General features: G+C 38.1%; 1 protein-coding gene across 1 annotated transcript in view; it reads right to left on the bottom strand.

Annotated features, from left to right (window-relative positions):
• LOC104538432 (serine/threonine-protein kinase WNK1-like) overlaps positions 1–13,536 on the bottom strand; it is a gene marked incomplete at both ends in the record, with an annotated part of 60,705 nt that overhangs the window by 17,197 nt on the left and 29,972 nt on the right. The window contains 3 exons of the mRNA XM_010181636.1: positions 2,090–2,247; positions 4,272–4,492; positions 9,395–9,567. Coding sequence (XP_010179938.1) covers positions 2,090–2,247; positions 4,272–4,492; positions 9,395–9,567 — 552 coding nt within the window. The remainder of the gene's footprint in view (positions 1–2,089; positions 2,248–4,271; positions 4,493–9,394; positions 9,568–13,536) is intronic.

Raw genomic sequence — 13,536 nt, 5'->3', positions numbered from 1 at the left:
CTTTACAACTACAATGAAATAAACAAATATACTTAGCACACAGTCTTTCATTCTCTGCCTAGAAGCAGATAGATGTACATTTAATTTTATTTACCATCCTGTCCCTTGCTCCTTCTGAAAGAAAACAAGATTTCCTTGATTTTGTATCAAAGTACATTTTAATGGTCTTAAGCAGTAGATGAAACAGCAGGAAAAAAATCAACAACTACATTCAAACTGATGTGAACCATCAGCAGTAGAGTAGATGTTGGTCAGACCAAAAAATTACCAGTGTTTCTCATCCCCAGTCAGCCAAAATCAATGGGGAGAAAGAAGTGTCAAGTACAATAAAGAAGTGGTAAGTTGAACCCTGGTAAGTCTCTAGACAAGTTTGTGTGCTACAAGCACCTGAAAGGCTTTCCAATTCCTAAATACTTCCCAGACCAGGGAAAAGACAGCTCTTTAAGACCTGGGGACTTTCAACTTTTGAGATTGTCTCAAAAGCTGATTCTCACCACATCCCAGCTCCTAGCACTGTAAGGAATAGGCAGGGCAGTTACATCAGGTATCTGTCCTGCGAAAAAGTGCCCATCCAAACCAGGCTGCTTTGGCTCTGGCCAAGACACATGAGTAAGCACAGCAAAAGGTACCACTAAGACTCTTTCGGCAAGATACTTTGTTTTCTTTCACTGATCCAAATACCTTGCAGATCAGATTATGTTGTAAGCAGAGCACAGGCTGGACTTTACCCTTGCTTTTCCTCTATTTAGTAAATTACAGATAAGTCCACCAGCATGCATGCAAAAAAACCCACCTCTCTGTATATGTGTGTACACGTATAAAAATTTAACATCTGTTGAAAAAACAAAATGGCCATTTATCCCTTCTTTCTTCTTCTCCCTGTGCCTCTCCCATATTCCCCTTCAAACAAGGGGTAGTCTTATTTCACCAAGCATTCCTTCAGAAGTCATTACTTCTGACATGAAGACCCCTCCTTCCACATCTGTAAGTCAGTAATTGCATCTGCCTTTTATAGTGTGAGGCATCAGGAATAAGAAAGCATTCTACTTTCCCAAAGCTAAGCAAGTTGTTTATTAAACCCTCAACTCCTTCAAGATAATACACAAAAAAAACCTAGTAAGAATTCATTTGTCTACAGATCGGAGAAAGAGGCAAGGATTTTTTCCTCCCTTTGCACATCCACACAAGTATTCTGAGAAATCCAATGCAAGTTTTTACTTCCCCAAGGGGCCACCTCACTATTCTTTCTGAATGCCTAGATCAGAAGGTTGAACACGTGTAGTTTGTTTTACTGCACTCATATTCTTCACAACACTGTTTTAGATGTCACAAAGTAAATCTAGCCACAATCATTCTGAACATTTCTAGCACCACAGTTCTGCTTTCTACATTCAGACAGATGGGCAAACTCAAATCTCATCTCAAATCTCAAACCTCTCTCAAATCGCTTGTCTTGTCAGTCTTATTTGGTCTCACTCGCAGTGCCCCCACCATCACCACTACTACTACATTTACCAGCACTTTTCAGGGTGGAATACCTTCCTGCTATTTATCAAGTGCTTCCACTGCATAATTATAAGTACTGCACCTGACACACAGCAGTTAAGGGCCATTTGAAATTCAGTAAACTATTAACTTACCATCACTCTAGGTAACAATTCATGATTGGTCTTGGCAGGTAGCTAAGCCCAAATGCTCTGAATCTGTGATCCAGCTTTATTTCAGAGAACAAAGTTACTGGCTAACCTTCAAGACTGAAATACTGCCACCATCCCCCCAGTGGCTTAGAAAATAATCAATGATTCTAATGTGTTTTGTTGTTTGGTTGGTTGGGGGGTTTTTGTTTGTTTTAAACCCTATGCAATACCTTCTTACATAATGAAGGAAGAGTATGAACACATGCAAAATTTTATTTCCATTCACGTATTTTACAGGTTTCTTCCTGATGGTTTTCCTACCCATGCCCCAAAAACCTTTTATAAGCCTCTCTTTCTCCACACACGCTTGCAGAGTACCATACAACCCAGTTGTGCTCCTTTGCTGCTAGTTACAGTAGTAGCTTTAGAACCACTAGTGGGGAGGGACTTACACTGGTCACTCGACGGTAGATCTGCGCAGCATTTTGGCACTCGGAATAAGGATACTCGGACGTGGCCATCTCTAGCATACACATCCCAAAAGCATATACATCAACGGATTCATCGTACTTCTCCTCATACATCTCGGGGGCCATGAACTCTGGGGTACCTTAAATTAAAAGAACGATTCAGACTCTAAATGTCTCAAAGCGAGCAGAGGCTGCTGGCGTTACTCACCGCAGGAGGGAGCGGATGGGCAGACCTGTGAGACAAGAGAAAGTGGAGGCAAAAACAAGAGGAAGGAAACCCTTAGTAATTCTGTCACATCAATGTACTTGGCGAGTCTTCCATTGCAAGGCCTTTATGGAATAAGAATGGCATGAAAGGACCAATGCAATTCCTGTTTTCTGTGTGTTAGTTAACATAAGTATCAAAACAGACTGGATCAGGCTGGAGTCAAATGTAGGGGAAGGAGTAAGAGGGGAAAATTGTGACTAGCCATAGGCTGCAGACCAAATACTACAGAGAGTTAGGACACTTACCTTTTCTCCCTGTAAGAAAGGAGGCACATTAAACCTTGTTTCAAAGATTACCTGACTGCCCTCTGCTGCAAAAGAAGTAGTACTGGTAAGAGCCCACAGCTAGTCTCTGACCTGGTGCTCCCCATATACTTTTTGAAGTAGAATGGTTTGAGAAAGGCCTTGCAATGAAAAACTCTGTTTACAAGTGTAAGTCTTCATGGAAAAGGAGAAGAAGTAATTTTCTGCAAAGGCCACTCACCAGAGCCCTTTTCTTCATATACTTACCTTCTCACCTGCAGTATTTTTATAGGCCTACTGCAGATACAGGCATTAGTGAGGGACATCCTACAGTCAAAAATACTCAGAAATACAGAGAGATTGAGTTACAGGCATAGAGCGTGAGATTCAACAAGTCCCATTTAAATAGTGTGCAGAAAATTATTGCGCAGTGAAGCATCACAGCACCCCCTCTGTAGGCAAAGGGACTGCATTGTATGATCAGATGAAGCCATAGATGCAAGTTTGCTTTTTGTAAATTTAAGCACGGAATTATTTCCTGCAGACACCAGATTCTAGAGTTTGCAGATCATTTTATAGCCACATTGCTTGTTTTCACTACATTAAACCAAAATAAGGGAATGCAATTGCAGTCATTTATCCAAAGGCTAACCATTAACAGATGGCTAGATATGAAGTGGTAATTCTGCAATGACACATTTGAGGATGAGTATGCTTAAGAATTTCTTTTTTTGACACTGTATACTTTTCTTTCCCATTAGTACTTTGTCCTGGTTAAGAAGCAGGAAATATTTCAGCAACAGCTTGCAAGACAATTTACAGGTATACACCACTGATCCCTTCTAGGAATCTAGTATAGGACTGTTGAGTAGTAATGCATTTTAGCAATTAAAAACTGAGTGAAAGCAACTTTATTCCCTGCAGTCTATTCACCCAACTATAAAAACAAAGCTGATAAAACCAATTCTTTCAAGAATTCACAGGAAAGACTATACTAGTTCCATCAAATCAATTTCTGAAACAGGTTATTAGCAGATACAAAAGAACAGAGAAAGTATAAAGCAATATCTCTCCAATGCATCCTATAAACTTACAAAAATTCACATCCTATAGACTCCCTGAGTAAGGCATTATACCACAATCTGACTGTGATATAATAGATATATTAAGTTTCTTTGATATACCTTAGTCTCCAATTACTCACAAAGTGTAAGATACTTAATATTAACCTCTTGGTGATAATAAAAAAATTGGCTGTACAAATTAATGCTACACTAAGTATGATAAATGTTGTTTGGTGACCAAAATGCATTTGCAAATTTCTTGAAGGAGCATCACATTAAACTCAGATTTATATGTAGTCAAGAGTGGTTTTATCAACAATGTTGCACTAAACTGTTGGGCAGGGCAATGAATCTGTATTCTTAAACATCTTATGCTAATATACAAATATCAAAAGTACAACCAAAATTGCAACATGTAATCTCATCAGGAACACAGAATGTCCTGAACAGCCAAGAAACAAAGCCTACATGTTTTCAGGATTTGACCATGTACCTTTGAAACCATGTTTTTAAGGAAAACTCGAAATAAACAACTCAAGTTTCCAAATAGGTAGACTGGCTCACCAGCCTCCAAAACAGGAGACGCTTACCTATCACACTTTTGGCAAAAGAAGCTCGTTTCAGTGTTGCCAGACCGAGGTCTCCAATCTTGACTGATCCAGTGGGGCCAGTAATGAAGATGTTGTCACATTTCAAGTCTCTATGAATAATGGGAGGAGTGCGCGTGTGTAGAAACTGTAAGCCTTTCAATATCTGACGGCACCAGCTTCGTAACACTTTAATTTTCATCACTTTAAATCTTTTCAAATACCTAATGAAAAAAGTAACAGTAGGTTAAACAGGTTCTGCTAACAAGTAGTAGATTATACTATATACGTTGCTGTTCTGAAGTAAAAAAAGCAGTAAAAAGACACAAATTTCAACTGCATATTCTACTTTAAGATCTACCTGGCCATTTCAAGATTTCAGAGGAGCTAAAGATGATTCCTCCTCCTAAAACTGATCCCTTTTTGTCTAGTCAGGGGACTAAAGTGCTGAAAGATATATGCGAAATGATTGATCTATAGCTAAGAATTCATTTGCATATAGTCAACCTATGGTAAGTAGACATATGGCTTTCAAGGCACTGTTTTCTTGACAAAGAGTCAAAGGCTTATGTATTACAATTCCGTATCTATTCATTTAAGAGGGTTTTTTAGTTACCTTTTATCCTAAAATTCCTCAAATAGTTAGAACCTTTTCCTTGACTGAATATAACCTAGGGGGAAGGTGGGGCACTAGAGCCAAAATGCTAACAACCAGCTAAGTACAGAGCTATTACAAGAGCTCTGAAGTCATTACACCTTAGTTATCAATATTAGTCCAAGCACTCTGGTCAAGGTTTCCAGGTTACACTTTAAATCTACTTCAAATTTACTTGTTGAGTTGACAAGCAAATTAGAAATTTGTAAAGATCTCTTCCCTAGTGCATGGCAGGGTTTGATCACCTGAATCTCACTGGTAGTGCTCTCTACTTCAAAACTGTGGACAGATATGGACGACGCAGGGAAATCTTTTAAAAGGCTCTGTCAAATAACTGACATGGAAGAGTTCATATGAAAAGTCAGTATCTCTTTGCATGTAGCATGTGACCAAACTTTGATTGTTCTAACATGGCCATTATTTTCAAATCTCATGTCAGAGGAGTCAAATTTCATACAAAAACTTATTCCAATGCTTGTGATTGAAGACTATGATCTTATTCTACTCCTTAGCTCCAACAGATCAGAGATATCACAAGGTGATTAACATAGGACAGTATTCAAGTGCTTTCCAGCAGTGTATTTTCACAGCCTCTCTTTGGGTGAAAGAATTTGAAGTCAAGAGTTGTTGTTTTCCTCCTTTTGAAAAAGTACGGGCTGAAATGCATTTAGAGAAAGGAAATACCATGTTGTGTAGAGCGAGCACTACATTCTTATTTAGCCACTATTACTCCAAGCCTCAGATAAAGACTAATTTCCCACTACTCCAAGACTGGTAGTAAATTCCGTGACCAGCATGGAGTTCAGCAACTACAATCCTAAAATAAACCAAGTTATGTTCAATTATTCCACAGTAACATTCAGTTTCTTCTGCATATTCAATTATTCAGGAGAAGAATTCTTGATGAAAGCACTTGAATCAGTGCCAACATATTAATCCCTTCTACTTTATTAATTTCTCCATTTCTAAAGAATATCTGAAAAAATCAAGTGGCTAGCAAGAATCCTGCTGTGAAAACAGATCTGTAAATGCAATCAGGACTCAGTTCCAGAAGGAAATTCAAGTCTCAAAACAGAATGCAAAAGCAGGCAGGGAAAAGGCCAAGCCAAGGAAGGAGACAAACTGAAGGAGGTTCTGGATCACATCAGCTACCACTTGAATTCTTGCTATTGACACAACCCTCATTCATCTCTCTTGAGCCAGTTCCAAAGATCACATGGTGGGGGCACTTCAGTTCAGCATCTGGAATCCCTAATTACATTCTTGGTTTCAAATATACCAGTCTGCTGCCAGCTTCTCACTGTTAAAGGACCTGGGTCCAACCAGCACCCAGCACCCTGCAGTGTGGCTGTCATTTTTCCATAACACTGTCATGAACTAAGCTACACGTCACTTAGGGCAGAAACCATTTTAAAATGGAAGTGTATACAAATACATAAAAATACACTGACAACCCTAATAGCCAGTATGTTTTCAGTTTTCCTGGTATCATAGGATAACTCAGGCTAGAAGATACCTTTGGAGATTTCTTATCTAAGTTTCTACCCAAGGTAGAGTCAGTCATGAAGTCACACATGGTTACTCTGGGCTGTAACCAGCCAGGTTTCTAGTATCTCCAAGGATGGAGCCTGCAAAACATCTTGGGGCAATTTGTTCCACTGTCTGCCTATCACACCACTGAAATAGCTTCTTATCTCAGTCTGAATGTCTCTTGTTTCAATTTATGCCTGTTTTCTCTAATCCCCCACCACGAACCACTGAGGAGAGCTTGACCAACTTCCTCATATGCCCTGGAAGGCTGCTGTTAGGTGTTCCCCACAGGATACTCTTCTTCAGGATGACCAAGTCCCCTCAGTCCTTCCTCACAGAGCAGGCACCTGACCATCTCGGTGGCCCTCCACTGAGCTTGCTCCTGCTTAATGTCATTCTTAGCTATTTGACAGGGTAGAAGGCAATTTCTAAAAAGACAGATATTTGATCTTTGCACAGAATACAAGCAAAGATGAGAACACGAGGCTTTCTGAATAGTTAGCTTCAATGAACAGAGCGAAGCAGGTACTTGAGTTTGGCTTTCTGGCTCAAGGGTTTTTTGTCTGGGGATTAGTTTGGTTTTGGTTTAGTTTGTTTTGGGGGTTTTGGGGTTTTTCATTTGTTTGTTTGAGTTGGTGGAGTTTTTTAAGCAGAAAGGCTGCTGACCTACAGCATCTCATCTAGAGGGGCTACAGGAAACCCTACTAAGACAGCAGTGGTAGTTATGAAGGTCTGTGTCCTACCAGACTGCTGACAGTCATTTAAAGTGGACCAGAAACACACACCATAACAGCCTTAGATAAAACTAGTGGCTGAGACCTGTGTCAGATTAAAAATTGCTCTCTTAATAGTATAAGCAAGACTTAAAATAAACAATGACAATATTTTTTTTCAATATTTTAATTCCATGATAGCATACACCATCAGAAAGCGGTTTAATTCTCTACAACAATTGAGTTCTAAAACTTTTCCATTGGTATGCAGAAGTTCAGGGACTTTTCCCTGTGCAAAATTAGAAGTTTGTCCAGATAGCATTTGAAGAGAATGGGTCCAAAATATTTTAACGTTAACATACACATATATGTATTTAAATGTATAAAAATACAAAAAAGAGAAAAATTACTTAAAGACATCACCACACTTTTCTTCTGTTCACTTCTTTACACGAAGTGACAACAATGTATGCCCCAAATCTCAAAACAAGGAAATATTGTATTAAAAGTATTATTATGTATTATGTATTAAATGCAGGTAATGTAAACACTGAAAAAAGATATGGAAGTAATACTCAGCCCAATATCATAAACAAACATACCCGCGAAGTAAAATCTAGGATTATGAGCCAGGTACAAGAAATACTTAAGGATATTAAATTTGGCACATCAGAAATTTCCCATATGGTTTACCTGTTAAGTCTCAAGTGAAGTGGACAAGAATAAACTAAGTCACAACTATAACACAAACTATAAAATAGCTGGGGGGGGAAAGTCTACAGTTTAAGAGATCTTCAATTAAAGAGTCTGTTAGTTCTTTCCAGATAAAATAAAAAACCTTCATATTTCAGAGTACAAAATAACTCTATAGCCAGCAAATCAGGTATTTCTTCTGACCAACACTCTGTAATTGTCTATTAATATTTTATCACTCTGCTTATGCCACCACTTAACAGGTCTATACAAATATTAAAATCTGCCAGGGGGAGAAAATATTTAAGAAAGGGAGAAAAAGTTAAATCTAACACTGCATATTCTAGTATAAAATCAGGTAAGTTTAAAGGCATCTGTACAGAGGCTGTAAAACCTTTATCACCGCTCTGAAAGCGGCAGGAGGCAACACATCTATTATTTTATCTGAAATACCTTAAAACAACCTCAGAAAAGTCTTCCCTGAACATACAGCTCAAAAGAAAGTTGCAATATCTTTAGCCCTCCAGTACTATTTCAAGAGACAAACATCCCTGTAATTGCAGTCCAGACTCCCAAAAAGCCATTTTTTCCTTCTTAAAGTATGCCCATTTGTGGCTATCAATAAGCATCGTAAAAAAGACAAGACTTTCACAGGCTATTTTAATGAAATAGACTGCAAATTGTTTCCAGCTCCTACAGCAGTCTGCTTACATATTTAGGACTTGAATGCCTCTCTACGACTTAAATAGGCACTGAATTAAGACAACAACCCACAATCCCTGTATTTCAAATGATGGCAGTTTTATTCCTAGTAGATCAATGGTGACTGGATGCTCATGAACAAGCTCACGGCTCTGCAAGTTTCTACGGTGCAAGGCAAAGGCGTGATTTCAATGTAACTCCTTCCTCATAGGCTTCACACACCACCAGAGGGCCCTCGCAGCAGCTCGATTTGCTAGTATCTACTTTAACTCTGGCTTAAAAATAGACCTAATTTCACTCAACCACTTCTCAGGTTGAAACTGCAGGCATTTGCATACTTTGAGATTTTTGTTAGGTACTACTTCATGAAGTTTCAGTTAAACAAATAGGTGGTGGGGTTTTGGGTTTTTTTCTTCTTTTTGCATATTATTTGTACTGTACACCCAAAGCCTTCCCAAGGAGGTGAATTCATTCATGCTTTGAACAGTACAAACCAGCTCATGCTAAGTGAAAGGCAGCTGGGAAGAAGAACAAAAAATTCTGAGAAGTGAAAATAGAGCACTGTCCTCCTGAGCTCTCAAAACCTGAAAGTTTTCTGCATGTGCTTACCAGGACAACACAAGGAAGAATCTGACAAGCTTGCTAACTAAAAGGATGTTCCACTGTACTCTGCAATGCTGGTAAGACTTACCCTAAATGAGAGTGTCCTTACAGAAGTTTAACCCTCAGCAAAAGGGCTCTGTTCTTATCTGTCCTGTAATATGATCCATTTTTAGTGCTCTGATTTTGTGCTAATGTTTCCCATACGTTTTGACATGCCTTAATTTACTTACGTTTTCAATGTTCCAGATGTCATGAGTTCTGTCACAAGAACAATGCACTTTTTTCCTTTGACTGTAGACTCCCAGGAATCATAGAATCTGACAATATTGGGATGCTGAAGCCCTTTCAGCATCCCAGCTTCCTCTTTAAATCTTTGTCTCTCTGACTTGGACAGCTTCCGATCCTAATGAAAAAGAAAAGGTGCATCAGAAAGCTTTGCTTTACTTCTTACCCAGAGAAGTAGCAACCTGAAAAATAGTTGGGTACAGCCAGTGAACAAATAAAAATCAGTAGTCTGAGATGCCATTTTGTTTGCAGTTACCCTTAAATACTGTATTTAGAAGGCATTCTATTACAGTCTTTTTATCATATTTTTTTCCTTACAATCTGATTGCTCTCAGAATTAAGAATCGTGAGTCTGTAGATTATCTCCTCTTCCTGTTTCCTCCTCTTCTACTCTAATAAATTCAGTCATTGCCTGACTTGAGGCAGAAGGGGACAATGTCCTCAACTACTCAGGTGATCAAGAGTAGACAAAATGGGATCATTTAAAGCATCTCTCTGGTTGAACATAATAATCTTTAGTTACTTGTATGTGTATAATATCCAGACCACTGGTAACAGATTGGATTAACCCTCCATATAGGCAATAATATATTACTTATAACTGTACAAGAAAGAGCTAATTACTCGTATTTTCTTTGATTAAAAGCATGACCTCCCGATCAAGCAAGTTTCCTATAATCTAGCATCAAGAAAAATAAAAACAACTCACACTAGAGACGGAAAGCAATATTTGGGCCAGAGACAAAACATGAAAAGTATTCCTGAACAATACTGTTGTATTATCTACCAGCAACCAGCTATCAGGTACGGTCAAGACTATGAGCAGCTGTTACCAGAATAAGCTGCACATCAAGAGAAAAAAGTCTTCCTTGTGTCATTCGGTGCTGTCAGCTTACCACTGTATCACCAATGCATTGGCCATACTATCAGATTGGTCGACTAACAGAAACTGGAACCATATGTAGTTTGCATTAGAAGAAAAAAAAAATCTCAGGATATACCCGAAGTGGATATGCAGAATAATTGTTTCTAACCATTATTTAGGAATAATCAGTGACCTCTTTGTCAAACTTGAGTAATAATTTTAAGTCACTTCATTCCGTATTTCCTTTCAATTAAAAGGAAATAGTAAAAACATGCAGGATCACAAGATCCTACTGTCCTCCAGGCAGTAATTCCTTTTCCTTTATTTACAGGTAATGTCTTTTCTCAATACCATTCAGTCATGCTAATATCTAAACCATCCTATATTCACTTTGATCATTAACTTTTTCCAAGAGGTTCACAGAGTACTTTGGGCAGAGACAAATTTCATTTGCAGACTAACCTTCAATTTTCAAAAGTTTAAAAGCCTTCCACACGGAAGTTGAAAACAGGTTTTCAATTACCTAAGGGATCAGTATCTTATGAGCACCTATGAATGTCAATCACACATGTACTTCTACAGTTCTTAGGAAGATGCTTAATTTTTATACCCTACAAATTTCATCTATGGACATCAAAAGCACTCAATCCTGCAACTATTTCACTCTGCAGAAATTAGCACCACCATCTCATTTCACTCCTTCACAAGCATACTTGCACAGATTGATACAATGTTTGCAGAAACACTCCACAAACATTGAAGTATTCACGTCTGCTTAGGTGTTGGTTTGTCTTGGTTCGGTTTGGTTTTGTTTTTGTTTGGTTGGGTTTTTTGGGTTTGTTTTGTTTTGTTGTTGTTGTTGTTGTGTTGTTTGGTTTAATATGGAAGTAATACTTTCATTTAGCTATGTTACCCATCTAATAGCTTTCATTACAGTAAACAGGGCAGCACAAGTTCTGTTCAAAACCAGTTAACCTTGACTGCTACAAACAGCAGTGATACAAAAAAAAGCTGTGAGCTGCAATAGGTACATCACTCAACAGCACAGACACACGCTCCTAAGAAACACTCAATGTTTCAAGCAGAATAAAAATCACAATAACAACCATCCTTACAGTGAAATAAAGCAGTCTTCTCAGCCTCTGCACTTGATCTATACAATTTACATTTTAAAACTAGTGTATAGCTGTAACTCCAGTTGTTACATATGGTAGTTATAAAAATGAGGCTACAACAATTACTTTTATAACGCTTATAAATTTAGCTATGTAATATGAACACCTGCATTTGTTTCTTCAGAACCTAGATCTTGAGATATATATTTGGATTAAATTTCCTTTCTTTAGTGCATACTAACAAGCCACCTATCACTAAACACTAATGAGTTTTAGACAAATTCTCATCTTAACCTATGAAAACCTAATTCCCCTAAAGGGCCTTAATTCAGTTTTCCCTACCACTACTAGCCTCAAATAGAATCCAACAAGTGTTGGATCCAATCGCTCTTATCCATGAACGGGCATCCATAGTTTGACTCATTTCTCTTTCTGGTCACGTAAGTGGTAGCATCATGTTCCTGCAAATCTGTGACGTTTAAAACGGATGCTCAACACCTCAGTGCTGGCATTAAAAAACCCACCAAGGCGGTGACAATATCCTAATTCAACATTTCTTTGAAAGTCACAGTGCCCTAATGAGCTGGGACAAGTATGGACACAAACACAGGCCAACAAATTTCACTCAGGGAAGACAGCAATGTTTTTGCAACCACGGAAACATCCTACCCTTCAGCAGCATACTGCAGCAGCAAGAGTGAACATTAAACAGAGCCATACGAAAAAGACAGAGAGGCCACTTGTTTCATAAGACTAATGATGCATACTACCTTTAGCCACCCCCATTTCCTTGGAAACACAGCCCATATACTCATCCATAATAGTTTTTTTTATATTTCTTTCCTTAAAGGAACACTAATGCTAAGGTCAGGAAAATATTAGCTCTGAAGGAGAATTATACTAACCAAATTAATCTGTACACACAATGACTAGTTATACTTGTACACATCACATTCTACTACAGCCTGCAAATAGTTAGCCTACAGGCTAACTGTGATTTAAAAATAAGAAGTACACTTTCAAAATTTGAGTATTCCACACGCCAGAACTTTAAAGTGTATTAGGCAGTAAGATTTCCCAGACTGCACAGAGATGGACTAAAGCTCATCCCAGATACTACGTTTTGGCATCCTTTGAGCTATTAGTATGGGCAAATGCGACAACTTTATGCTCTTTCATGAAACATAAAAGTTGTACAACAGAGTTGTAGCAAAGATAAATAAGATATTGTCACTTAATGAGAATTTAAGAGCATTTTTCCAGGAATTTGGGAAGGGGACAGCTTTCACAATTCTCAGTCATAAATGTTATACTCCAAGGGACTCAAAAGCCCAGATGTGCCTTCGCAAGAAGGCAGCTGTTTGAGGCAATGCTCAGACCCCACCATGACCTTTAGGAATGCAAGACCCTCATCTCTATCTATACCTCTAAAGAGGCAGCAAAAAGTTTGTGGCATATCATGCAAAATAATCACTCCATTTGATTAAATTATCTCAAGAGTGAACCAAATAAGCAGATCTATCCCCTGCAGCCTTTTTCCTGTAACTCATGGTCTAAAAAGATACATAAGTGGATCATTTCAGCATGTATTTTGCTGTTTTCATCCGGGAGCAAAACCAGAAGTTTCTCAACATTCATATATACACAAAATATAAGATTAGTTTAATTAATTTAATGTTTTTTTTAATTTTTCTTTTCAAATGGCCAGAAACGAAACAAAATAGAAAAACACATAAGATGCTTTTCCGTAAGCCTGGAAACTTGAACAATTTTATCATCATTTTAAGAACAGTTAATAATATACAGCTTGATATCCTATCCTTCAAAGACCAATTTGTTTTGGAATTCCTACTGGTAAAATTAAAAAATGGACACCTTCTCTCCTTCCCCAGTCTTTTTTTTACCATAATGAAGCAGCCTCAGGCAGACAAGACAAAGTCCTAAGTCTGGAAGTGAGCAAATCACATTCTTGTATCTCGGTTAGCACATGCTGAGCAGATATAGCCCAAATATTTAAAAATATACAAAGCTGTCAAACTGTAGGAGAGCTTGCTTCCTAAAATGGATTTAACTATCCCATAAACCAGCCAGCATTGTTCTTGCTGAA

Source organism: Mesitornis unicolor, unplaced genomic scaffold, assembly GCF_000695765.1.
Source record: "Mesitornis unicolor isolate BGI_N332 unplaced genomic scaffold, ASM69576v1 scaffold39223, whole genome shotgun sequence".
Taxonomy (NCBI): domain Eukaryota; kingdom Metazoa; phylum Chordata; class Aves; order Mesitornithiformes; family Mesitornithidae; genus Mesitornis; species Mesitornis unicolor.
Note: the sequence above shows the minus strand (reverse complement) of the source record. Positions and strands in the feature narration are given on the sequence as shown.